This window comes from Cuculus canorus, chromosome 8, assembly GCF_017976375.1.
Source record: "Cuculus canorus isolate bCucCan1 chromosome 8, bCucCan1.pri, whole genome shotgun sequence".
In the NCBI taxonomy this organism is placed as follows: Eukaryota; Metazoa; Chordata; class Aves; order Cuculiformes; family Cuculidae; genus Cuculus; species Cuculus canorus.
In genome coordinates this window covers 1,604,304-1,632,001 of record NC_071408.1, presented here as the reverse complement: position 1 = coordinate 1,632,001, position 27,698 = coordinate 1,604,304, and the positions used below count along the sequence as shown (strand labels likewise).

General features: G+C 47.9%; 1 protein-coding gene across 1 annotated transcript in view; it reads right to left on the bottom strand.

The window, feature by feature from the left end:
* Window positions 1-27,698, bottom strand: part of LAMC1 (laminin subunit gamma 1) — a 62,962-nt gene that overhangs the window by 14,731 nt on the left and 20,533 nt on the right. The window contains exons 2-11 of the mRNA XM_054073670.1: window positions 8,897-9,201; window positions 6,423-6,553; window positions 5,342-5,508; window positions 4,219-4,407; window positions 2,096-2,213; window positions 1,897-1,995; window positions 1,656-1,792; window positions 713-835; window positions 436-625; window positions 62-174 (exon numbers count right to left, since the gene is read on the bottom strand). Of these exons, the coding sequence (XP_053929645.1) occupies window positions 62-174; window positions 436-625; window positions 713-835; window positions 1,656-1,792; window positions 1,897-1,995; window positions 2,096-2,213; window positions 4,219-4,407; window positions 5,342-5,508; window positions 6,423-6,553; window positions 8,897-9,201 (1,572 nt within the window). The remainder of the gene's footprint in view (window positions 1-61; window positions 175-435; window positions 626-712; window positions 836-1,655; window positions 1,793-1,896; window positions 1,996-2,095; window positions 2,214-4,218; window positions 4,408-5,341; window positions 5,509-6,422; window positions 6,554-8,896; window positions 9,202-27,698) is intronic.

Sequence of the window (27,698 nt, the reverse complement as noted above, 5' to 3'; positions counted from 1 at the left end):
GATTGAGCCCTATAATAAAGCAACCCAAGCATCAGACAAAAGGGTCTGCCCAGCGACTTACTCCTCTCGCTGTATGTCCCGCGGATCTTGATGGAAGTCAAGTTGTGGAGAAGCTTCTGGAATTCAAATGCCGTAAGAGCAGGCCTCCATGGGTAATCTGTAGCCTCGTGAAGCCTAAGGAGAAGAGCCAAGCATCACCAGCAGTGCTTGCAGATGTTAACAGCTGTGCCCTTTCCAAGCACCCTTTCCAACCAGGATGCTATTGCAACACACTTCGCACCCCCTTACGCAATGCTGCCAGGCAGCGCCCTTCAAATTAACCTGATAAGACCACTCTTCGGAGCTAAAATTAATGCTGTTGGCTTTCTCAAGAGCTCAGAGGCCACAGGCATCACGGGCCCAGTTGTTCCCACGGTGCCCGGAGAGTCCTCTCACCTGAAGGTGTAGGTCAGTGTGTTCTCACTGGGGTAGGAGTTGCCCTGGGCAATGAGCGGCACCGACACTCTCTGCCCACCCCCTTCCAGCACCAAGTCCTCAGCGGAGAGGCGCGTATCCCGTCTGTCCACGCGGAAGGAAAAGGTCAGGTTTTGCCCATAACTCAAAACTTGGTTGCCCAAGAACTTGCCTGAAAGGAGAAGAAATCCTTAGAGTTAGGGCACAGGGCAGAAGGAGCACAAGCAGCACAGAAAGCTCTGCTAGTCCAGTGACTTACGTGGTGCAACAAAATAGATGGGGAAGTAGCTGTCCGAGATAACAGAGATATCCTGGGTCTCTGCGCTCCACTGGAGTAAAACTTCCGAGCCATCGCGCTGCTCAGCACGCCACTCGTCCTCTCCTGTAAAATCAAACGTGCAAGAATTAGCACACAGCTTTGCACGCGCTCCTCGTGTCACACTGCACAGCGCTCGTTTATAACTGATCCACAGCCTGTCCGCTGGCACTAACAGGCATTAGAAAGTAGCAGAAGAGCGCAGATAACAAACCTCTTCTTTCCAGTTTAAGCTCCTAACTCGAGTGCTTACTTGAACCCTCTGAACTTTGAACCCTGTGACAACTACTTGTTCAAAATCTTTTGTAAAGAAATGGGAAAACCTGCGATCCCCTACGACTCAACGCGAGTTTCAGCCTCCAAACAAACTGTTCTCCGGTAGAATTTTAATAAAAAAGATGTTCTTTTCAGACTATGCAGCAGGAAAACATATGCAAGAAACCGACTGTATGAAAAACCAGATCCCGAGCTTTCAGACTCACTGGAAACATGACTGTGTTTTATTCAGAGCCATGTAAACCCCAAATCTAAAGCGAATTTATAATCCTCTTAATCTGAAACTCCTGATCGGGTTCTAAAATTAAGAAAATGCCCCCTTGCCAGCACCTCACTCAAGCTACAAAAGGCTCGCACCGGGATGGGGTATGATAGCGCCGGGTGCCCTGGGTCACAGCTGTGAATTCATTCCTCCCTGGCTGAACAAACGAGCTGCTGACTAGGAAGCTCCCCACTATTTCAGCAGCTCAGCACCTGCAAAAGAGGGATCCTGGTCCTGCCTGCCCAAGGTTTGTGGTCTTGCACAGGGAAGAAAGAGCAAGTTTTTTTCAATAGATTCTGACCCGAGCCTATAGCCCAACCTGAGAAACAAAAGAAGGCTCCATTTTACCAAACTGGAAGCTGGAGGTGATGCTGTAGATACTGTAGCCGACAGCATTGGTGCAGACTGAAGAGTGTCCGAAACAGAAGCAGGGGGTACAGCCCCTTGGATTGGAGGAATCCAGATGGAAAAATCCAGGTTTACATCTGAAGATGCGAAGGAAAGAGAATTAATTTCCCTGATGCTTACCTCAGGCCATTGCTCAAATGTTTCTCATTCCTAAAACAAAGCCACGGGAAGACAAACTCACCTCTCGCAGTGGAAGCCTTCAACATTGTCCTTGCACGCACACCGTCCTGTCTCAACATTGCACTCCCCCGTGCTGCCAGCCTGATTGCAAGAACAGGGCCTGAAAAAGCCAGGAGAGAGGATAACTCAGTAAGAGCCACACACAGAAAGCTTTAAGAAGGCACCTAGCGTTCCTTCTAGAGAGCAGCAGTCCCCCTTACCTGCACCCGGCTTCGGAGAGGGAGTGGAAGCCCGGCTGGCACCGGTCGCACTTCTCGCCCATCACGCCCGGTTTGCAGCTGCACCGCCCGTAGCTGTCGCACTGGGTGCTGAGGGAGCCTGCGGGGAGAGCGGGGACAGCAGCTCAGCACCCGCGCGGCTCTAGGCACCTCCTGCTCGTTCAGCTTTACAAAACGGGCAAAAACCGTAGGACAAGAAAGCGGGGAGCACACCTCCAAGCCGAAGAGTGGCAGCTTACCTAAAGGCTGCCTCTAGTTTGCAGGGATTTTCCCCCTAGCAGCTCTAGAGAGATTGTTATCTAGTCTTCCAAACTCATTTCAGCTTCAAGCATTCCTACCAACCAACCTTTTCATGTATAAACATAATTTTAACTTCAAATTGCATTCTCATCTTTATTCCTGTTTTATCCTCAGTGTCACCTTTGCAGGTCTCTAAGCGCGTGCCTGTGTTACCCTGCAATGCACCATTTCGGGGATTTTATTCCTTGAATCCCTTGTGTTCCTCCTAATCACCATATCCCCTCTACCAGAGGATATCCTGACCTCTCCCTTTCATGCTCCAATTTCCTCCCTCGATTCCCAAGTTGGATTTAAAGACTAAACCGGCTCCTCGGAGAGGGGCTGCGTGTGCCAACTGAACACTAACAACTCGTCAGCAACGCTCTCATTTTCGGCAGGACATCCTCCTCAATACCGCCTGGTACAAAAAGCATCAGCAGGTTTCTTTACTCCACGGCAGACAAAAGGCTTCCTCCCAAGCACCAGCGTAGCTAGCAGCCTAGGAGCTGCCAGCACTCTAAGAGTTAACTACCAGGGGAAAAGTACTTTCATAGACAGAAATAGTTGTTTCTTTCCACTTCGCTCCGCTCCAGAAGATTACAGCGAAGCGAAGAGTTATAAGGTGATTAGGCTGGACAGAAGAACTCACAAAAACTTTTACCATATACAGCCAAAGTTCAAATCCCTTTCACAGTCTCACTTGTGATTATTTAGGAAATAAGCAGTACTTGGACAAAAAATAGCAATCTAAACAAATCCAGGAGCTTCAAATACTCCCTGGCTGCCAGTGTGCCACGGGATACAAGCCTGATGGCTTTTACGTTATAACACCCTTGGAAATTTGTCCTTAAAGACCAGAGAAGTCGCCTCCCTGCCTCTTCTTGATCGCCTCAGCTGACACCAGCCCTCACTCCTCTTAAAATAAGGTCCGACACGAGGACCTGGGAGAGCAGACAGCAGAAGAGAGGCCTTTCTTGGTCAAAAATTGCACAACCGTACGACTCCCTGACCAAATTAGATAGGAGGCGCACCCTGGCAGAACTCTCGCTGGCTGCTTTTAGGGCATGCTGCAAGCAATTACTTATTCCAGCTACTCTATTTTGGAACCTCACATCATATCTCACTACATGTTACCCTTTTGTCTCCTTTTCCCTTATTTGCTGTGGGCTGGTGTAGTTCTGGGATCGCTCCATCTGGGTCAAGTGGTTCCCTTGACAATAAAACATTTGTTCTCCTGCCAGAAATTTTTCCTTTTGCTGTTTTGGGGTTTTTTTTTTTAAAGGAGTTTAACTAAGCATTTTGAGTTTACTTTGGTTTTTTCCTCAATTCCTTTTGCGCTAAAGGTTCCACTGGTTTGTATTTCTATTGCTCGGACAGTCGATAGGAGAAACTGATGCAGCTGAAGTTCACTACAATTCTTCAGTATGAACAACTTCTAGAAATATCCGCTCACATCATCTTGTTTATTAAGAATTTAAATGAGCTCTTTAGTAGTGGGACCGTCCAGGGTAACACATACGCAGTGGAAAAAGAAAAAAAATAAAATAAAATCAAAATAAAATCTATTTCAGAACACGTCTGACGAAGTCAAAGCTGCAGTGGTGAACCACCTGTCCCTATCGCCCCCAAATCAATTCGATCTAATTCAAACCAAAATATAACACAAAAAATATCTTCTACGCAAAGGGGGAAAAAGGACTAACAAACAAACAAAAAAATCCTTTGTTTTTTTACTGTGTAGCTTGCAGTTTGCTGCATAACTGCGGGAAGAGCTGGCTTTTGTGTATGGAAGTTTGCATGTAGAAACGCTTGCTGCCACTCCTTACCGACGGGGTTGCAGCCGCAGGGCAGGCAGCCCTCCTCGCTCCCCAGGCGATAGAAGCTGTCCCTGCACCTTTCGCAGTGGGCGCCGTCGGTGTTGTCTGCGCAGCCCGTGCAGTGGCCCCCGTGGCCCGTCGAGCGGTACAGCTCGGGGTCGAAGTAGCACTCCTGAGACCTCCCGTTGCAGTCGCACGCTGCAAAGACAAGGGTTCCATCAGGGAACAGCACGTCCGACCCCAACCTTCACTAAACCCTTGAGACTTCTCTCATTGACATCCAGAAGCAAACCAGCATTTTCCAACCTACTCCCTTCCACATCAGCAGCCACCTGAAGCTGAAATGCTGCCCTCCCACACAGCAACACATCTCCATCACAAAAAAAAGCATGAGAAGGTAACAGTGAGGCTGACTCCGTGCTGGAAGGAGAGCTTCTCCCCTGGATTACAAATCCTCTCTGTCTAGGGAGCAGGAGACCTGGGGTTCACCATCCTGCCAAGGGAAGCCACGGGTCTTGACCAGACAGCTGGGACCCATCAACACACACAGAGGTCAGACAGGAAGAAAGCTTTTCTGTCTGAAAAAAGCTTCCCCGTAAAGTAAACTAACAGGAGCTGCAGTCTGCGACGTAAAACCGAGCAAAATAAATTGGCATTTGGTCACGGAGATTTGCATTGGTGGCCCCGAACCGTTGCAACAGCAATCAAAATTGGATTAAATACTCGACAAGTAACTGCAAAACCCGATAATCCAAATACAAGAGGAAGTCAGCGGATGCCTTTTGAAGGTCAATTATGCTCCAGCACACTAAATACAGGTTTTTTTCTACGGGTTCCATAAAGTACAAGCCCGTACATTTTTGTGGCACACCTCTTTCCTAAAGTTTACTCCCATCCTTCTCCAGAGAGGCGATGCCCCTCTCTAGGGATGTCTAGAAAGCTTCTACAAGATAGGAGTGGAACAACCAGCAGTCCCAAAAATCTCTGCTGAACAGCACCGGAACTGTGCTAAACACTGGCTGACAGCAACTGAGACAACTTAAAGCTGTGCAGGGCCAGTTTCTGGATGCCTACGGAGGCAGAGAGGACCCAACCCCTGCGAGGTTTTCCCCCCAAGCCTGGCTGCACATACGCAAGCATTCATTGGCGCTCTCAGCTGTGGCTCTCCTCCACGGACGGTCGTTGAAGAAAGGAAGACACTTTTCACAGTCGACCCCGAAGGTGTTGTGCTTGCAGTTGCAGACCAGCTTCCCAAGCTCATTCTTCACGCACTCGCTCGCGTGCCCGTTACATTTGCATCTGGTTAACGAGAGACAAAGAACAGGTATTTTAAACTCCAGAGATCCAGGAGAGCAATCCCAAAAGCAGAGCTCAGATCTCAGACGTGACAAACTCGAAGGGAGATGGTGACAGCAAAATGGGGAACACAACTGCTGCTCTTCAGCCTGGAGAAGAAGAGGCTTCAGGGAGATCCTACTGAGGCCTTTCAGTACCTAAAAGGAGTTTAGAAGAAAGGTGGAGAGAACGAGAAGACTAATACAGAAGCGCAGGGACCTCCCGGGACGGGTGGGACAGGCAGCAAATGCCCTTGTTGTCAAATCCCAGGCTCAGGGCTGCTCTCGGCAAAGCAGTACGGACACTGCACTGGTCCCAGCTCTGTTTACGAAAACATTTTATGGTTAACAGCTTAAGGTTTAAGCATTCTTCAACACGCTTTGGTAAGAAGACAGACAGCCAAGGTATCGCACAATGTTTCAGGCCTTCATAAGAGAGAGGTTTCAAAACATACATGAAGTAGAGACATTGAGATCTTACTGTTATTCTCGTCTACAGATATAGACAGAGAACAATTAATAACATGTTAAAAGACACAAAAAACGCATGGTAGAAAAGATTTGAGTTTTTTTTCCCTGTTGTCTAACATTTCTGTCAAGCTTTCCACCCTCCCCCCTCCCAAATCACTTAACATTCGATCTAATTGAGGAGAGAAAAAAAAATATACAATCTCTGCCTCCCCTGAAATTATCGCCACAAGAGGCTATAGACAGTATTTGAAATCTTCACAAGATGAATTTTACTGCATTTTTGGTTTAGGACAGTCAATAAAGACCAGAGCCTAACGGTACCACGTGAGTATAATCAAAATCTTTAAAGCACTCCAGTAATCCTGGCCAAAAGCTTTAAACAAGTACAGAGGTTTATTGTCTACTCACCTACCACCCACAGCAAAATCAGAAATTGCATAGTAATAAGACTTGAGAACTTTGGGGTCATTGAAAACTTCATCTCCAAACGTGTTCAGGCGGTTGAGGGTCACTCTAATATCTGTAGCCGTCACCCATTCCTAAAGCAGACAGAAATCCCAGGAGATTAAACGTCGAACATCCCCCACAAGAGCGTACCAGCGCTGCGTCATCAGCGGTTGTATTTGCAAAGTCACTCATCAATCAGCAAGTTTCTTCCTCATCGTTTCCCCCTCTGCACCTCAGCTCACAGGTCTCTGCCCGAGAGGTTTCCCAGCCCATCCCTTTGATTCAGTGGTGTTTTCCAGACCCTGCTCCTCTCCGGGTACCGTTTCCAGCGCCTCTTCCCATCCTGTCTGCTCTCAGCTGGGCAGCAGTGGCTTTGCGTTCCAGCACAAAGTGCAGTGCAGGCAATTAAGGAAGATGGCTAATTGGACTCCGCACTGGTGAGACCGCACCTGGAATACCGTGTTCAGTTCTGGGCCCCTCACCACAAGAAGGATGTTGAGGCTCTGGAGTGCGTCCAGAGAAGAGCAACGAAGCTGGTGAGGGGGCTGGAGAACGTCTGAGGAGGAGCGGCTGAGAGAGCTGGGGGTGTTCAGCCTGGAGAAGAGGAGGCTGAGGGGAGACCTTATTGCTCTCTCCAACTGCCTGAAAGGAGCGTGTGGAGAGGAGGGAGCTGGACTCTTCTCCCAAGGGACAGAGGACAGGACAAGAGGGAATGGCCTGAAGCTCCAACAGGGGAGTGTCAGACTGGATATCAGGAAAAAAATTTTCACGGAAAGAGTTGTCGGGCACTGGAACAGCTGCCCAGGGAGGGGGTCGAGTCGCCTTCCCTGGAGGTGTTTAAGGAACGGGTGGATGAAGTGCTTAGGGACATGGTTTAGGGAGTGTTAGGAATGGTTGGACTCGATGATCCAGTGGGTCCTTTCCAACCTGGTGATTCTATGATTCTATCCGACTGCTGTTCTCCTGCAAAGCTACACAGCACCAACAGGAAAACTTTTAGGGTACGCTTGTCCGCAGGCATATGCCACCAGATGAAAAGACACAGAGAGATGAATGAGGCTGAGGAGCAGACAGGCAGATGTGACTTACAACACCACAGCTTTTCATAATATTTAGACAGCATCTTCAATACACCCTACTCCCCTCCGGCAACAGCCAGCAGATGCAGCCTGTCCCGAAATTTCACATCCCCTTTGGCCAGCGACTGTTGTTAGCCTCTTCTCGGTTTTATTACAGCTTTTGCAATGCCATTTTCCTTCCAACACCATAAAACCAGGAAAACCACCCTTGTACACGCAACTGCAGCTGCACCACTGCTTAGCCGCTACAATAGGTTCTGCTGAGTTACAAACGCTGGCAGAAACACATGGAAACGCTGAGCACAAAAGACACGTTTACTCCAGTTCTGAAAAGCAGCACCAGAGGTTTGTGCGTATTTTAGGAAACTGGCAGTCAAGCCTCTACTCCTTATGTGGAGAGGCTTATCAGAAAATTACAGACCATATCGCTCACATGAAACCCCTCCGTTCACCCTGAGGAGCAGCCCCTGTTCTCTGCTAGGGACAGCTGCCCCACCGAGGCGGCCAAACTGGTTCTTTTCCATTTCAGGAGTTCTCCCTTTCCCATTAATCTTTATTTTTGTTTGCCGAAGCAAGGCCCACCAGATTCCATTTCCCTGCCCGCTGGCTGGGGATCAGCTCTGCTCCTGCTGCTCTAAGAGGAAACGGAAGAAGTGGAGATCACAGCTCCAAAAGGAAAAAGACAAGCAGGCTCCGCAGCTCCAGCTCCTCGTTGCAATATAAGCTGGAGAAATCGTCAAGCATCCTACAGAAAGCGTCGAGGGAACCGGATAAACTGGTGCTCCCAGTGTGCCACTGACCACAGCCCAGCCGGGCTGTGAATGGTGACAACAAAACAGCCCCTAACAGAGCCCCCTCCCCAAGCTGCTCGTAAGAGAAACCAAATCCCATGGATAAAATCAAGCTCCCCACGCCAACAGACACGGGAAAGAACAGGTTGGCGTTTCCAATAACACTTTACTTGTACAGAAGAATCCCAAATTTCTTAAATTTCTGTGCTCAAAATATAAACACAGGTGCCTCAAATATTCATTTGACTTAGGCTGCACCTTCCTCTTCCCCTCAAACCTCAGGCAGCAGCAAAGTGCCCGCAGCTGCTTTCAAAGCCGGCACAGATTTACATCCTTAAGGCCACTGACTCCACTTTTTGTACCATAAACTTACTAATGACAGAGTCAAGACTTCAACCCTTCCTTCAAAAGCATCTCTTTGGATTGTCCATCCCAACTTAGCCGTGCAAGGGCCTTTCAGTATAAGTAAGAGCTGTAGTGTGGCCCAGAGTCGCCACAAAGCCACCACCCACAACTCAACGGACTCAGCTCAGACCACTCAGCTGACTTCGTCCTGCTCACGTACCTGTAGCACGGGGCTGTTGTCAAAGTTGTAGGCACTGGGACGTCCCTCGAGCGTTGAGAAGGCCACATTGCCCCCAGTGAGAGGAGAGATGTCACTGAACTCATCTGTGCAGAGCGCTTGCTGCTCGTCCTCCCCAGTCCGAATAAAGCCCCGATTGACTTTGTGATAGGTGCTTTCACAGGAGCCGCTGTAATACTGGTAGGGCACCCATGGGCCATCTTCCCTGGTGCGCTTGTAGATCGCAAAGCTCTCCGGCCGACTGGTGTGAAACTTCAGACGCACATACGTGATGTCAAAGGCCTTTCCTGAGGATGAGAAAAGACAGACGTGAGAAAGACTCAAATGACTTAAAGCGAAAAGAATGGGAAGAGCTGTGCTGCAGGTCTCTCTTTAGAGGAGACATCTCTTCTAGTACATCCAGCGGGATGAGCAGTGCCCAGAAGCACCAAAAGTATCTCCCCCACTCCTAACTACGGCATCTCCCAGCAAACACAAGGTGAAGAAATTATTGAAGGTAGAAGTCAAGGGCAGACTAAGTAGATAAATAACCAGACCTACAGATTTCTGTGTAACCAAACACATCTCACAAGCTGCAGTTCTCTTCTGCAGACATCACCAACAGTGTCCTTATCCCAGCAGATTATATATGACAAAGACCCACAAAAACTTGTGTGGCTCTAAGGCCAGGTCCGAGGTAACCACGCCATTTGGTCATATTTCTTACAAATATACACGCGGGAGAAGCAGCGTCACCCAGAGAGACGAGAGTCTCACTGTAGAGCATGTTTTGTATCTCTGCTTCCCCCATAAACAGGCAGCGTTCTGAACTCTTTCTGCTATTCATGAAGCTTTTCCTCCAGCAGTGAACTTCTGAGTGTACCCTCCTCTACTCATTCCCTCAGAAAGACAAAACAAGGTTAAAGTTTCCCAGACTGCGTCTTTAAAGTCACCAAGAGACTTTCCAGATCAAAGTGCCGTGCTTTACAAGCCAGCCGTGTTCTCCCTCTCCTAGGGGGACAAATATAAACCCCCCTTCCTGCCCTCTATTCATCTCCTAACTATTATGTGGTGATCAGCAGATCGTCCTCCCTCATGGATTCTTCTCCAGGGACTTGAGCACCTGCCCCTGTGCACATAAACCAATCGCCCAGGGGATTCACACCACTGAGAAAGCCCATTAGGGGGAAAGGACCACAGCTTCTCCCTCCACCATCCCCGTCAGCTGAGGGGCACGTTCCCAGGAGAAGGTGTACGACTGCACACCAGCTCTTCTTCTTGCTCCACATCAGCGAGCAGACTGCAAGGTCAGGACACTCAGACACACGTAGGGAACTTGCTGAAACAAAGTCACGTTTGTCTGGAACAAAACTTTGGGTGTTTAGTCCCTGCCACACTCTTTGACGCTCCTACCACCGCCAAGAAAAGCACTGCTCTGAGCAGCGGTCGCAGCCCTCGCTGGTCCCTTCATTGACAAAAAGAAAAGCTCATAGAAGACTTTCAAGTGATTGAGAAACAGGTTTTTTCTGCCTGTAGGAGTCACGTGGATTTAACCTCAACTTGTAAAATGAATTAATTCCACCGTGTTAAACTTTAACGCAAGGCTTTGCACCTGCTGAAGAGCAGCTCTCCTCACCAGTTAAAGCAGACCAGGCGGCACCAGGCAAGGAGAACGGCGTGCCTCCAAGCACGCACGCAAAACCTGATCGCAGTGAATCAGGTTCAAGTCATGAGGGCTCAGTTGAGGACCACCCACCAGTCAGATCGGGCCAAGCCTGCATTAGGCAGGTGGTGCGAGGGAGGAGCCTTCATCCTTTCTGGCTGCTGGAAACACCGAAGCGTTCGGAGAAGCACGGCAGAATTCCATACACCAGAAAAAAATAAACTAAAAATCAAGACATACAGTATCCAAAAACCTTACACCTACATATCCTGAAGATAAAAAACACCGGTCTTGTGTTTAGAGCCGAAGAAATCTGCCAATACCCCAACCGGTCAAGAAGTACTATCAGCGCACGTCATGCATTGTACAGACACAAACCCCACAGTACTTCCCACAAAATACCCTTCGTATTTATACCACGCATTAGCTTACGGATGAGCTAAGCACAAGTCTGGAAGCCAGACGTTCACAATATGTGGCTCTTTCTCAAATCTAGCTCACTGCTGATCTGGGGTCAAGTTATTTAATGCGATCATCTTACGCACAGAAGACAAGCGAGAAGCAATCCCACTACGGATGCCAAGCGGCTTCCACAAAGGCTAGAAACTAAAGGATTGACACTGTTCATGCAGCTTCAGCTTACCCTCCCTTTGCTGCCCAACAGAAGAGGTGATTAATCCCCGTTCCGTTTATTCGGAAGAATTTTTCACAAGGATCTCAATAGAAGGCAAGAAGCAGAAGTCACGACTACATATCAGTCACCCAGAAGTTTCCCCATTTCTCCTGCTATCAGGTCTTTCCTCAAGAAGGCAAAGTGTGCTTCAGCGGTGAAAAGCACGCACACGCAGAAACTCAAGTTGAGCACACTAGACACAAGCCCAAACATCTGATGATCTTAGAGGTCTTTTCCAGCCTTAATAATTCTATGGCGCTGTGATCTTTTCCAGGCTGTGGTAAGCAAACCCAGGATAGACTCCTCACCTTTCGTAGATAAAGGCAAGGAGCGCCAAAGGCAAACACCTCCTCATTCTTCTGCAAGAAGACCCTGCAGAAGAAGTATCTGTGTTGACCTGCAGCTTGCCAGTCCAAGAACTTCACCAACACCTTGGATGGGCAGCAACTAAAACCAGACCTCCTATCATCATTTTATCTCTAATAAAACTGTCACCATTAGCTCAATAAGAAAGTTTTCTTTGAGCTCCCACAACAAAGTAAAACTAAGTATGAAGCCAAACATCACCACCCTGGTGAGATTTCTTTGGGTAATTTTCACCACTGGTGAAAACAGTGACTACGTTGGACAAGAGCTGCCATTCCGCGAGTCGACAGAAAAACGAGAGTTAGATCCAACAGCATGAATACCGTTCAATTCAATTGTGTCAACTGAACTGTCAAGAAGACCCTGGCACTTTAACTTGGGTTAGTTTTCTTCTACTAGTACTGCATTCCTCCAGCGTGAAGCAAAAAACCCCTGCGTTCAGGCTTCACCAAGATGATTTCGGGGCGGAAGCGCTTCAAAAGAATCCTGGGAATGAAGAGGGGGCTGGGTGTGTGCTCTCGTTCCACAAACACACAACTTTCTGCTCCACCAGAAAGGCCAGGTCACAGCCTGCACATCCCAAAAAGAACTACTTTTTTTTTTTCCTCTCCACCACAACTGAATTCCAGCCCCTGTTCCCCAGCAAGGTCTCCTACATCTCCTTGCATAAATTCCAGCTCAGCTAAAGGCGCAACGCGTGCAAACTGCACGCTGGGCAGCGCAAGGACGTTTTCCATAGAGACTCCTTGTGCTAAACGGAAAGGATTCTCCTTTTTTTCATCTTCAGTTTTACACCGTGGGCCAAAGAAAATGCATCCAAAACCCCTCCCCGACCAAGCAACCCAGGTGAAAAAGACATTTATTTCAGCTGGCAGGGGAGCTGCTTGAGAAATCCTGCTAATGGCATTAAAGAGGAATGCAGTTAATGCGGAGAGAGCGGGCGCGCGCTCGCGCCGGATCGGCTTGCCATGGGTAAATAGTGCCGGAACAATGGAGTTTACCCAAGCCCAGCTGACACAGTGTTGAAACGTGTTTCCCCCCTGCTCATACCGAACGTAAAAGCTGTGCTTAGCAGCCGGGCAGCTCGCAGGGCTCTCTTCAAGGCGGCAGAGCCTTTTTCTAGCAAAGATAAGCCTTCTGCACTGCTTTTAAGCCTTGCAGTGCTAAATAAACACATACTGCTACCACTCTAAGAAACAGCGATAACCAGGTGAAAGGCCATTTTAAACGTTTCATTTGGAAGACAAAAAGTCATTGTTCTGCTGTTCCTAGAAGCTGGTAATTATTTGGATCTGAATTGGGCTTGGAAGTGTCTGATAGTGTCGGGTATCATATATTTTCCTCTGTGTACCAAAGTCGCAGATCTGTTCTGCAAGAACAACTCCAGATATCGGTTATAGAAGTTTGTTAGTAGAAAGAAGACTCTAATTAGCAACCAGTGCAACCTGACGTGCCTTTAGAATATCCACAGCTCAAAATAGCGAGCCCTGGTTTAAAAATGCATCTCTTCTGCGGTATAAAGCTGTTCATCAGCAAGCGACAGGGCGGCAAAATAACCATCCCTTTTCCTAAATCAAGCTGATGCAGAAAACCATTTAAATATCATTCTCTAAAGAAAATAAACACATATATAAGCCTGCAAGCCAGTATTGCAATTACAGATTCTACCAAGCGAGCAGGTCTGGGTGCCCTCGGAAGCAGCGGCACTAGAAACGTTTAGCGCTGTTCGAGGGAGGGGATGCTTTCCCCAACCCCCTTCTCGCGCGGTCAGGCTGATCACAGCTGCCAGATGTCAGCAGCAGCCCTTCCTCAGCAGTGTTATCACCCAGTTCTGCATCTCAAGGTCCACCAGGAAACGCGCCACGCTAAAAACCATAAAGATAGGCTGGAAAAAAATGTAAGCAAACGCTATTCAGATCTTTAGAAACTCCTCCCTTTCCCCCCCGAGTTAGGAATTTGTCCCTACACACAAAAGCCCTCCTTGTATTCAACCCCCTCAGAACGGATGGATAATTTACATCAGGAAAAGGTCCCGCCAGCTGGCACGACGCCGACTCCAAGTGCTGAATTGTGAGCAGATGCCTGGATGAGATAAGCCCAGACGACATTCGCCGCCTTCATCATGGTCCACTGGTGTCCCCCGCGTGTGGGAAGAAACAACGCTACCTTTTCTGTCCTCCCTGCAACCCCCTTGGTGCATCTTCCCGGCAGCGAGCTTTAAAATACAGCAGCTGAGCTTTGCTGCCCAGGCAAAAACATCCCCTCAAAAAGATCGCGTTGGGCAAAGAACCAAGACTTCGCAGGTTTGTTTTCAGCAAAACTCACTGAGAAGTAATGAAACGGTTAAAGTTGGCCGTGTTTCTCTCTTCGTTGGCTCCTGTTTCAAGGCAGCTTTTTTCATGCATGTATCTGCTGACAATCTACTTCTAAGCAAAGCTTAAAAGAATTGAAAACAAAGCAGTAAAAAATACCAGCATATCTATTACTTTTTTTTTATTGGAATCCATTTCCATTTCGCAGTGGCATGACAAGAGAGCAAGAAACTACCGCCGGCGTTTCTATTCCCTCTCATCTCCCCTGTCTCTCCATCATTCCCTGGAAGAAAGGTCAGCTTTCCCAGTGTACTAGGCTGGACTGAGCCCTAGGCTGTCCACCTGTGTTGTCCTCGCGCCTGCCTAACCCTCCTGAGCCACCACCTCTCCCCACTGCCAAGCACAACGCTGGACCAGCTACAGGCACACAGACTTTGCTGCGTCAAAACAAACACTCATCTGCTCCTCCTTGACAAAGTAATCGCCATACCAAAAGGCAGCATCTTCCCCTCTTACCCTACCACCGTGTGCAAAGGGCAGCACAGATACTGGGACCTCACATGAGCTGAGAACTGCAAAGGATGGAATCATTGACAGAGTCCAGCAAGTTCACAAGACCTTGTTCCAGGCTTATCAGTGCTCTCGAGTCAACCAACCACTCAAAGTTCTCTGTCACTGCAGCATTTTGTTCAGCTTTCCACCCTAGAAACCCTCCTAGGATTCTAACCCGTGAGTAGAAACCTTCCCGGAGGCTCTCCCTCCTTAAGGAGAGTAAGTTATCCCACCCCATGGAGTGGGACAGTTTTCCAGCAGGCAGATGGACAACAAGAGCAGGACAGCGTTCGTAATGAGAGGAGAAGAATGAGGAGGGACACCCTGAACAACTTGCTGTTTTGGAATACCAATGTTTTACTAAACAACAGCCCGGCACCTGCAAAACAAGCAAGCGATAACACTTGCATCACACGCGTATGAAAATGCCAAACTTATGACAGAGAGTAGTTACTACAGTTCTAGAGGAAATGTCCATTCCAACTACACCCTGAATTTTCTGGGAAAAAACGTGGAGGAGGAGGAAAAACGACAAGCGCCCTGGTATTGCGCAAGCGAATGGAACATCCAGGGTCTGAAAAGAGAAAATGCTGGAGTTTCATTTTCTGATAATCTTCACTGTGGAAATAATCCCATGCCAGGAGCACAGATGACAGCTCTCAAACGCCAAGTGGTGGCCCGCAAACGGGTAAGGAGAAACCTTAGGTTTATTGTCTTGGTCTCACCTAAAGAGTCTAGAGATTCAGGCACGTACATCATGAACGAGACACATCTGAAGGACTTTAATGCCATCTCATCACAGATCACACTCCACCAAACCAAAGACTCTGGCATGCGGAGCTCCACCAGACGGGTTTGTGGTTTTAACAAAGCCCAAGAGGGATATAAACATGGGTTGCTTTTTCTGGGCTCCTGTACCGAGACGGGGACAGAGGAAGGAAAGAGGTTTGGGACACCAAGGGAATGAGCACAGCCTTGAGTGCACACTGGAACGAAGGCGAACTCCCACCACCCCATTAGATCATGCATTCTTCCAGAGCTCCTGAACAAAGGCACCATTGACTCGTGGGCGTGGGCGGCTCTGGACAGCCATAGACTGCCCAGTAAATTATTGCATGATAATCCAACATCGATAAGTCATCGAGGCTGCTCGTTCCAGTCATGTCTCCAAAGCAGGGAGGAGGGGAAACTTCTTTCTCCCTGCACGGGCTGAAGGCAGCCTCGTAAGAAGTGCGTTTTTCTCATCTGATCATTCCTAAATCACCGTAAAAGTCAGAAAACCGAATTATTATTGTCTAATAATTCAGTAGAGTTCGCTGCCTTATTTGTACAGCTTTGATGCAAAGACGTTAAGTCCATTTCCCAACACAGCCAGCTGTGTTTATTCACCAGGGACTGCGAAGATCCCCCCAACGGCACAGAGGTCTTATCTGCACAGGAAGCCCTAAAGTCCTTTTTCAGCACAAACGATAAAAGCTCGTTTTAAAAAGGCCCTTTACGCTTGGCAAGCACAGGCAGGTCATGGATGATCAAGGACGCCACACACCATTTTGAGGAGGGCTCTCTTTCATTCACATACCCAGACTGCAAAGCCACCGCCCGCCACCAATGTCGGCACCAAGATAAGAGGGATCTGGGTTACGGTGAGTTGGGATCAAGTTCATCTGCTTGTATCAAACGTCCAGAAGCTGCTCTGTGATCCATACGCAATGGATACAGGTTGAACCGAGCCACCGCCTCAACTGAAGGGGCACAAAAAAGTGGGGGTTGCCCTGCCAAAACGGCAATTTTACCTAAGAAAACTAAATATTGATCCAAGGAGTTTACTTATCGAGAAAAGAAAAAAAAAAAAGCTGTCTTTCACCCTTTATTCCCAGCAGAACGCATAGCAATTACCAAGGAACCATCATTTCATCACCCATGGTCCATAATGACACCACTAAGAGCGACTTCAGTAAAAACTGTCCCTTAAATGTGGCAATTTCCACCCATTCCAACCCACCACGGGACCTTTGTTCCCCAGCAAAGGTTTTCCTCGTGTCGGAGACAGCTACCATCCAGGAACAACCACCATGAGCAACCACCACAGCCCCAGAAGACCAGAGCTGGTGGCAGCAGCCCAGAGGTGACTAAAAGAGCTTCGAACTGAACAGTACAACGCGATCCTCCGTGCTGCTGGCAACACGACAAGGTATCTCTTGGGAACATTCCTTGCGTGAGGCCACATCTCCAAAGGAATCACAAGGAATCACCCGATCTTACCTACTGCCAAGTCATTCTGAGAGTACTCAGCTTAGAAGTGGCAAAACAAAGAGCAGATCACATTACCTTTTAATTTCCCCTCAGATACTTTGACAGAAGGAGGTGTAGGAGGGAATATCCATGATGTTTAGCTCCAGCTCTATCTTTTCAGAGGTGGAGATGGAAGAATGACTGGGGAAAACAGACTTAAAATTACTTTTGAACACCAAAGCAGAAGTTTAAACAGCTAAATAAAGCGGCAGCTTCTTTAAACCTGGTATTTGGCCAACTGGCAAACGTGACTTCTTGTAATGAGAAAATAAGTTTATTGGATTGTGGCGCAGTACCTTGCAAACAAAATGAAATACCAGATAATCTGATGAGAATTACAAAACTGTTTATTTAAAGGAAAATTAGATTTTATTGAACTGTGCCCAAAAAAAAAGGAAAAAAAAATCTCAAATAAAGAGCATTTTGCCACCGGAATGGTTAGGGCAGAGATATTAATAGGCCTTCCCCTGGTCTATTTTTCCGTCTGTCCTCCCACAATCCTCACCCTCCAGCTGCTCCATGCCCTTCCCTTGCATGCTTTCAACCAGCACACCTGAAAAATCAAAGTAAGGTGCAGTGTTTTGGTTTGGGAAGTTCAGCAAACCCAATGACCAGAGTCAAACCGTCCTGGCCAAAGGCAGCAGGAAACCCATTGTGGATGGTGTCCGCGTGCGAGACGCTCGACACCCCTGGCTCAGCCCGGCTCTCCAAGAAGGAAGGCACACCGGCTCCCACCAGAGCGCTGCCTCCAGACCCAGAGCAACAGCTCCGTCTCGTACCCAGCCGCTCATTTCTATTAAATAAGCTTTTGGAGCCTTCTCCTTGCCTGCTGAAAGGCAGGTCTGTCCCCGCTTACCCCCCTCCTCCTCCATGTGCGCCCGTAAGCCCGCAACAGCTCTAATGCCTGGCTCTGCTCCCATCTAAATTAGCTATCAGAAACACACAGCTCGTATTGCTGAGGCTAATTAAGAACAAATGAAGTGATACAACTCTATAGGAGCTCTCTGAGAAGCAGCGAGTTCAGCAGCTCTGGGAGCAAGACAACCTTCCTGACTGGCTCCCACACTCCTGCCACGGAGCAGCCAGATATGTTCTTTACACAAAACACTGAATTCTCTGGAATTTTGATGCTTTCATCTCCCTCCTGCCCCTGCCCTTCCACCTCCCACTCACCAGCCACAGATTTTTTTTTTTCAGACAGGCCATAATTAATACCGCCGCTATCTGGAAATAATACTGTTGCAATGAGCATCCATCACCTGGCCCCGGCGCAGAGAAGACAGCTTTCTTCTCTTGAGCGTTTAAGGAGTTTTGCGTTCTTCAATAAACACTCAAGAAAATTAACTTTTAGCCCATCTGAATCGCTCTGTTTAACGTTGCGCAGAGCTTGCATGCCTTCAACTCCCCATCTCCCACCGAGAGATCTCCCCCTCCTCCCCACCAACTCCCACTACGGGTTTTAAGTAGCCGTTTACATGCCTTCATGCTATCTGTTAATGCATTTTCAGTCGATTACAGGCTTATACTCAAGCTGCCGTGATTTATGAAACACAAATTACAGCAATATCCATACGGACCATTTTCAACCACCCACCCACACAACAGTTTTACTTTCTCAGCCTATTATGCCAGGGAAGGGATCGGGATAAACAGACCCGACAAAACCATTGCTGGAGCGAGGCCATTTCCAAAACAAAGCTTGCCACTGAGTTATGTTTCAAATATGTTTTGGAAAGTCAGAAGTACAGCTCTTCCAAATTTTTCTTGAAGCAGAGAGGGAATTGCACTGCAGTTCTCGAGTAGGCAGTAACAGCCGGCGTGCTCCAACCCTGCCGCCGGAGAACAAACCGCGCACACTGCAAACGCTCATGGACGTTGTAAAGGCGTTATTAAACACAATCGCTCCAGTTCTTGGTCATCCGTACACTGTGTCTGAAGCCACGAGAACAACAAGGAACTACTAAAAGCAGTGACCGCTTCCAAGGAAGGAGAGTTTAGCAGAAAACCACACGTACTCGACAAGGGCGCATGGCTTAGCATGACCTTCTTCCCACAGAAGCAACTCCATAAGATTATTTTGGAACATCACAAAAAGAAAGAAACTGGATGCTCTCCACTGACCCTTCAAAAAGAACAGTGACTCCAGGCTTTTCGATACTTCCAGATGCAAAATTTGAAGTTTAGTTTAATTCAGACTGGAATGGAACCAAACTGCTTTACATCAGGCTCCAAAACACTTCAATGTATCCACACAAAACCTAGATTTGGAAAGTCATCTGTAGATGTAGATCTGTAGATCAAAACTCCTTCCACTTAGGCTAAAGGTTGCCCGTCCAGGAACAGAGACAACTCTGAAAGATAAACAGATATACACAGCCTTGCCTTCCTATTTAGCGTAAGAGGAGACTTCCAAACAGAGACAGCATTACTTTGCTGCTCCTTCGCAAAGGAAGGATTTCAAGAAGCTACCGACACAGTCGCTGAAGTGGGACCAAACGCCACCTGGGACACCACTGAGACAGTAGAACATAAAACAAGTTTCCTACAAAGCATGTTTTCCTACAACAGCCACAGAGGAGGGGGTTAAAAGACCTTTCACATGGATTTACTAATTTGTTAGGCTTATCTACCAGTCTTTAGCCTGGTTCCCAACGGCAGGAATGCAACGGAACCCTCCTAACGCTGGCTGTTGCAATTAATTCACCTTGTTGGCAGCAGAGCAGCGAGGCTGCTGTGTTGCGAGGAACTGCCTGAGAAGTCTGATGGAAAAGAAAAAAAACTCTGCCAAGAAATACATTTTATTCCCAGATGGTCAGCGGTCACGGTGCTCAAGAACTCAGAGTTGCATTTATGTACAAGTAGTGTGGGTTAGGGACAGCTGCAGAAATACTTACAGAACAAAGTCCAGATATGGCAACAGAAAACCCACCCAACTCCACAAAAAGTAGGTTCATCAGGCCTGGACGGCTGCAGAGGACACTTCCAGTGTGGTCACTGCAGAAGAGGACCCCTGTGAGCAGCCTTCTAGTAAGCATCGTCAGATCACACCAAGTCCTCTGGCAGCGTAAGGCTTCCTTAGGTAACACCACCGCCTAAAAGAGGGTGATTGCACAGAAAATTAGTTGAATCGTTCGCACCAAATGCCAAATGATGACATTTTCTTCAGGCATGCCAGGCCACTGTGAAGCCCAAATAAACTCTCCCAGAAGGTATTTTTCTCATGAGAGAGACTACTAAAAATTCATTTTCCGATTAGTACTGCTAAGGCAGTGACATTCTTTTGAAAACTATTAAATACCTAAGTTGATGAAAAAGCCTTTTTAGAAGTTATATTCTAGCTCTCATAACCCTGCTAGTAACAAACGACCACACGCTAAAACTTCAAGTAATTGGTTGACCGTCAGTGGCAGCCCGTGAGATAGTTGTTGCTCCCTTTGCTTCCTTAGTACGTGCAATGACTCTTTTGGTGGTGGTTTGGGGAGGGAAGGATAAAAGCAGCCACTTAAATCCATCTCTAAAGCTGCTGGCTTTGTGGAGTTTCACTCTCAAGCCTTTGTTTTCACTACATCCTTACATTTAGTGACAGGTCAAATCCAAAGCACCCTACCTGTGGCTCCTTCAATCTACAGCGCTCCAAGAGAGCTGAAGGGCATCACGCTCTTCTTCAGTCTACCACTGAGTTATGGCAATGAGGGTTTTGCTTCTCCAAAAGCTCAGACTTCCGAGGCCCTACAGCGTCCCCACGTCTCCATGCCACCCAGTCATTCAGAGGTCAAGAGAAGCTACCACCACACAACCCCAAACGTCAATCTTCACAGATAGGATGTTACTAGAACAACACCTCTCATGACACCATCGGAACAAAGCTTCAACGTACAAAGTTAATGGAGAAGTATCAGGCGTAACAGCCTCCTTCTGGATAAGCAAATGGACGCTGACAACATTCTTGGATGCTCTACTCCTCCAACAACCTGGAGAGCAGTTTTAGTAAGTGGTTTCAGCACTAGTTTCTACTCCCAAAAAAAGGAATGCTCCAACTACTTCAAACACAAGTTGCAGAGACACCCAAGTTTCCTTCCACCAAGGCCCCATCATCCTGTGTTTTGTTGTACATTATTGGCATTACTATGAAAATCTTATTTTATCTGATAAGGCCCTCTTATGACATATATAAAAATACATATTCTATTTCCTTTAAAGTCTGAACAAAAGTCTTTTAAGCTCATTCCACATTTCCACTACAACCACACTCATCCAGATACTTGCTTAATTTTCTTAACACAAGAAAACAAACGCTCAGGTACACATAAGTATGGTTTAATTTCAGGTCTCCGTATACAAGCCGAAGCAAAGAAAAATGCTGCCGTTAAAAAAAAGCTATCGGACACACTGGATTTCACACGGATGACAAGAGAAGCCTTTCACCAACACTAGCAACAGCATAATAATCACCTTCAGAACACGCTGGGCTACTTCTTCAAGAAGTTCTTTGAACTATCCAGATCACCCTTTGCAAAGCTGAGGGCAGCAGTAAGAAGTTAATTTTCAGTCGATTTAAAAACAGCAACGCGTTTATTTTAGCAAATGTATAAAGAAACCCCAATCCGTGCTGCTGATTTCTGAAACACAGTGACGACGGTGGGAAAGACACCAAGACAAGAAGCTGATCGTGCTGAGAGGTTGGAGGGAAAGCGTTTTCCTGGAATAACTGATTTTGCTGATGGATAAGGAGCAGCTTTCCCCAGACTTCAAAGAGCAGTGTTATTCCACCGGTAAAATATGCTAGAGTAAGCAGAGCTTACTTCGGATAAGACCTGGGAAAGGACCTTCAGGGAGTTCTAGGATGCATTCATGTTCAACCTCCTACCTCTCCGTTCAGCTGCAGGAGCACCATTTCCTTCCTCCTCCCTGTATTTCCTTATCCAGACCCCCTGAGTACTGAAGATAGGCAAACGTTAGCAGAAGAAAACCCAACGTTTGAGAGAATGCAGCTAAAAATGTGTACATGCCCAGGTGTTTTCCCCACGCAAAGGTCACTGCTGGAGAAAAAGTCACTCCACCGATCAGATACTGCTTCATTTTCTCATATATTGGAGTCGATCACCAAAGCAGGTCACGTTACTCTTTAATTTCCGCTGCAGAAGGATGGGGCAGTTGGACGGATTGGCTTTTTAAGGGCATTTCAATCTCCCAGGAACATTAAGTTCACAAATTATTCACCGCTCCATTAACCGAGTGACCAGATAGTAAAGGCCTTCAAATTCAAACCACATTGCCTAACGAGAGCACATCCTCCCCCAGGGCTGGTTGAAGAGTAATCTATTCCCCCAGTTCACTCTCCCACAGCTCATGGGAAAACAAAGCCAAACTGTTCCCAGCCTTTTCATGGACATACCAAGAAGCTTCGGAAATAAGATGAATCTCAGCGGGTAAAGCCATGAGCGCGAAGATGGAGAGGATGAAAACCACCGTGCTGTCCAACTGCGGTAAGATAACACACTGCAGGTCAGAAAATCTCTGTTTTGTAATCAGTTCCTCTCAAGATTCAACTCCTTCCCTCCAAATACAGAGCGCTCAAATATTGCAAAGTCCCTCTGACACAAACATTTTTACAGCCAAAAAGGATGAATTTACTTACAGACTTGCTAAGTAAAGTTTCCCTAAATATCTCTACAGCACGAAGCTATGGGGTTGGAACTAGATCATCTTTAAGGTCCCTTTGAACCCTAACTATTCGATGATTCCATGATTCTATTCGTATAGGATCATCTCCACGTAGGGTTTAAATGAGCAATAAACAACAACAAAAACCCAGTTCTGAGATCTTTGAGTTTGCGCTCCAGGCCTGGCCGGATGCTGAGCACCAGCATACAGAAAACTTCCAGCTTTCCCTTTTCCCACACTGCTTTAAACCCCTTTTAAACCAGCTCATTCACCCAGTTCCCACTTCCCTGCCTAACAATGAAGTGCTACAACAGCTCCTCGCATAATCCCTCAATCCTAATACCCACCATTAACAGCGAATCTTAAGAGTACATTCAAACAAAACATCATTCAGAAAGAGCCACCTTCAAATCCATGCAAGAGAAAATGATGAACTAGTGAAAGCTTGGTAAGAAACCTGCAGGCAAAGAGTTGGTTTAATCCTTCACCCCATCCATTTCTTTTTCAAAATGGGGGGAAGCAATTAAAAATCTCCCATCTTAAGTCAAGGTATTGTGAGACTTTAAGAAATCCCTCTTTCGCAGAGGGAGCATCAACACTGGTGCTACCTCACGTTTCAACTCCAACTCAAAATGAAATCCCAAGTTTGCTTTTGCAAAACAAGACATCAGCACACCCTTAAAACATGTTTTCCAGATTTCTTCCCCGATCTGCACAACTACAAACACGTTCAGCATTAATATTATTCTCACTAATTGCCCAAATACTCAAAAAAAAAAAAGAAAGGAGAATAAAGTATGAGTCTTTGTGCTACACCTGGAGTGCTCTGGCACTATCATGAGCTGGAGGAGAGGTGACCCATCTCACACGGGTACCTGCACAGCTCTGGGGGTCATGGGTTAGTGGGTTTTATTCCATGCAAGTGTTTAGTGTCATGAAAACCATTCAGCTAAACCACCACCGTTGCTCCAGTTGGTGCCATTCTCCCTCTCCCAAAGGAACAGCACTAAGTAAGCAAAAAGAAAGAAAGAAAACTAGTGTCTAGTGCGAAGCGGAAAAGGGGAAGCACATAGTGTCCTGCATCCAGCTGAGCGAGCGAGCCTGGGGAAGGGCTGTGCTCCGCGACGAGCGCTGCCAAATCCCCCACATCTGCTCCCCTTCCATCGCTCAGAGTCTGGACAGCACAAACTGTACGAATTTTTTCGCTTCTCCTCCTGTTTATCCCTTAAAACTTGCAGCTGCAGTGGGAAGCCTCTCCTCTCCACAGAAGCCCCACGGGCCCCGAGTTGTAGAACAGCACGTAGAGAGAATCCAACCCCTCCGCCCCCGCATGCTGGCTGCTCCAAACCAACGGCTGAGCCCCGGGGTCCAAGGCTTCCCACGCACAGGTCCAGGAGCCGTCCTGGCAGCAGAAGCCCACATTTCCCAGGCCAACTGCCAGCGACGGATAAAGCACACCTGCGCTTCAAAGAACACGGTTTGGAGATTGAATGAAACCGACGTCAGCACGAAGGATGCGCCCCATCCCTCTTCTGCCCACAAGAAGCACCTGCCGCTTCTCTCTTCCTCTTGTTCCAGCCTGCAGGTCCTCACCAAACACACGGGGAGCTACAGAGCAGGGACAAGGAAACAGTCAGTGCCAAAGAAAAAGTATGCTCCAGGCTTGCACGTTCCCAAGACGAGCAGCAGAAGGGTCAAGAGACATTTCTGTCCTGGTCCATGATAATAACAGCCAACGTCTTTGATGGATAAGGGTTTCCACAGGGTAAAGAAGTTGATCTCCTTTCCCCCACCCCAAAAAAAGTCATAAATAGAAGGCTTCCATATATATTTGTGCACTTTATCATTTATTAGGGTATCAACCAACACTAAATTAAACCGCTGTGGTGCTGGCTCAATAGTTGGAATTCTTTGTTGCTATAAAATATTTTGCTCCTTTTAGTCAGTATTGAGGTTACCACCCACCACATCCCAATTCTGGAATAGGTTAAGGAGCAGTTTTGCGACTGTACAGGCACATAGTCTCTCGAAAACCAATCCAAAGAGCTTTAACTGATATTCAGCATAAAGTCAGCAGAGCTTAAATGATCTTCAGCAGTGGTTCACCCTGAAGGAGATTGTTTTGCACCAGGTGCCCCTGCTCAACACAACTGGAGCCCAGAAACCTCAGCGATGGGCTGCAGTGATACCCACCTTCACGACCGTATTCTGCACCACTGTTGTCTGCATTACCGCAAAGGATGCCGCTTCCTACACCAACTTATCCATCTCAACTCTCTCCATCTCTAAAATTTTTCCTCCTCTTCTCCACCTGAAGTTTAATCCACGCCACCAACCCCCTCATTTCTCCAGTAACTTCTTAAATTCGATGGCTAATTCCAACCAGCAGAGAGTCGCCAAGTTCACACGAGGTTTGCAGAGCAGTCACGGTGATAACAGTTTAGTAGGCACTGGACATTCCCTTTCTCACTTGGTTGTATCTTCCATTACTCTTATCGTAGCTGAGATACAATTAATCCCGCTTGCTGGTGGAGGTGCACCCAATGCCACACGGCAAAGTGTTTCTCCCAGAGTGAATTCAGATCTCAATAACACAAGCCAACAGCTCCAATATTTTGCCTTTATCGTTCAACGCTCAATACATCTATGGGGGATTTTCCCTGCTGCAGAGCTACTGAATGACCCGATCTTGCTGGAGCCTTTTGAAATTCATCCAAAACCATGTAACCCACTCCACTAGTTCTAACTTCAGGAGCGGTGGCATCTGAAAATATTACTTCACTTTTTAAAAACCACAGATGCCAACACAGCTTCTCGAGAAATCCCATTTCCAACCTTTGATGAAGGGTGACCGCGCTTGTTTTTCCCTCCTTGCCGCAAGCAAATCCCGACCTATAAAAGCCTTCCAGCCTGCTCTGCGCTCTAGCAAGTGCTCTCATCACTTTTACTTTTTTTTAATGCCTGGAATGCAGCTTAAACAACTACTTATTTTCTTCTTTCACTGAAAAAGGACAAACCGACTTTAGGAGCATCCCTTCACCGACCTGCCCTACACTCTACTCCCAGTTCAACATGGCCATGAGCCTCTTCTGTTTCTCTCTCCCCCCAGAAGCTCTGCCAATAACCAAAATACCCCCATGGCTGCAGATGAGAAATACGAGGGTTTTTTTCTTTCATTTTATAAGACCTTAAGACCACTGCAACAACAGCTTCAGAGCTCAGAGCATTTATTAGCAGTTCAACCATCTCACAGCCAAGCTCCTACGCTAACAACTCACCCTGACTTTGAGGTAATGCTGCTGTTTTTCCCGGACCACAGCTGTCCTGGGATGGACAACTCCATTCAACCCCTGTTAAACTCCTTAGGAGAAGCAGCGCGTGTCCTTCACCAGTAACGCCAGAATTTACCACCTGAAGCTCAGCAACAAAGAGCAGAAAATGCTTTTTTGTGTCATGGGCGCTACCAAGGTCAAACCTCCAACGAGATGGTCAAAACAGCCCAAACACTCAACGGCATCCCAACACTTCCAGTGCAGAGCGGCAGAAACTCACTTAACCGGCAGCATCAACCCTTCGTGAGTTCAATGTCACCAGCTGTAAACAAAATACCAGCAAAATCGAGGATGCCGCCCTGGAAAGCGGGACAAGAACATGGTCAGCCCCTCCCAGGGATGTACGGCAGTAGATGAAACCATGACCAGTGTTCATTCCCATTCCAACACAACAGCCCACGTCGTTCCAAGCTCCCAAAAGGGCAGGTGAGCTGTAAGCCTTGCTGCCCAGCCTCGGTGTGACCCTGCCCTGGGGAGCCTGGGCTGCGGTTCCGGCACAGGGCCCTGCTCTGGAAGAGGTGGACTCCAGCAGAGATAAGAAATGAGTCACGTCTGATCTCCACATCCTCTGCCCGGAGGCTGGGAGCAAGTTTTGTAAACCACCGCTCCCAGACATGCGAACCAGAGCAGATCAAGCCTATGTTTGTATGTATTTACACATTCTGTTTACAGAAGCCTCTGGAATTCGTAAAATAAATCACTTCATCTGTCCCAAGGCAGTGGAGAACACACTGTAAATGCAGAAAAAAGCACCATCTGCTCCTCCCGACAGCCCCTGGCCGCCCTTATAGCCCAGCCAGGCTTCAGCCACGCAGAGCGGAGCGCTGCCTTCTGCATCGCCCTCACCTCCGCACACACACCGGCTTGTTCGGCCAATGACCCACGCACAAAGCGCTGGGAACAAAAGCTCCGCACACACCCTGTCTGCAGGGGTAAAGGGACAAACCAGGCACAGAGCCCTCACTGCCAGCCCCAAACCCACCTCATTCGTGACCCTGAAACTTTGCAAACTCTGGGCAGTTCTTGTGCGCCGCTGACTGTCCCGCGTCACACGAGCTGAGGGATTCCAGCTTTCTGTACTGCCTGAACCTGTGCAGAACCACACGCGCGGCACGGGAAACACTTCCACGCTCCACAGCTGCACATCAGACAGAGCCTTGCTTTTCAGTATGCCGACATCCCGAACAATGAAAGATTGAAACAAACAAATCTACCCGTCTTCAGATTTTTATTGTAAGCAGAGCTGGAGCTATTAGGTCAGGAGAGAACAAGATGGGAAAGAAAAAAAAGGACATTTCAACGTATGTAAAACTCCCCAGGCACCTGGCACGCACGTGTAACCCCTCCAGCCTTCTCTTCTTGAGACACATCGCTACTACAACTTCTGCTTTACGAAACGGGACAAAAGCCCAAATCACAGTCAGTTTGCTACTGACAGTAGTGAAAACCAACCCAAGGGAAGACCTGGTGGGGAAAGGGCTTCACAAGAGGAAGCTGAAAACCATTTCCCCTCACCCCTGATCCGCTCCCCGCACTCCCTGATCCAGAGCCCCTCCCCAGCTTTCCTGGAGCCCCTTTCAGCGCTGGAAGCTGCTCTCAGGTCTCCGCAGAGCCTTCTCTTCTCCAGGCTGAACAACCCCAACCCTCCTCTCTCGGCCTGTCCTCGCATGGGAGGTGCTCCAGCCCTCAGATCATCTCCGTGGCCTCCTCTGGACTCGCTCCAACAGCTCCGTGTCCTTCCTGTGCTGAGGACTCCAGAGCTGGACACAGGGCTCCAGGTGGGGTGTCATGAAAGCAGAGCAGAGGGGCAGAATCCCCTCCCTCGCCCGCTGGTCCCACTGCTCTGGATGTAGCCCAGGACACAACTGGCTTTCTGGGCTGCGAGTTCAATGTTTGGATACAGGAGAAGAGACACACCTGCCAAACACACCCCCCACCGTACCCCCCGTGC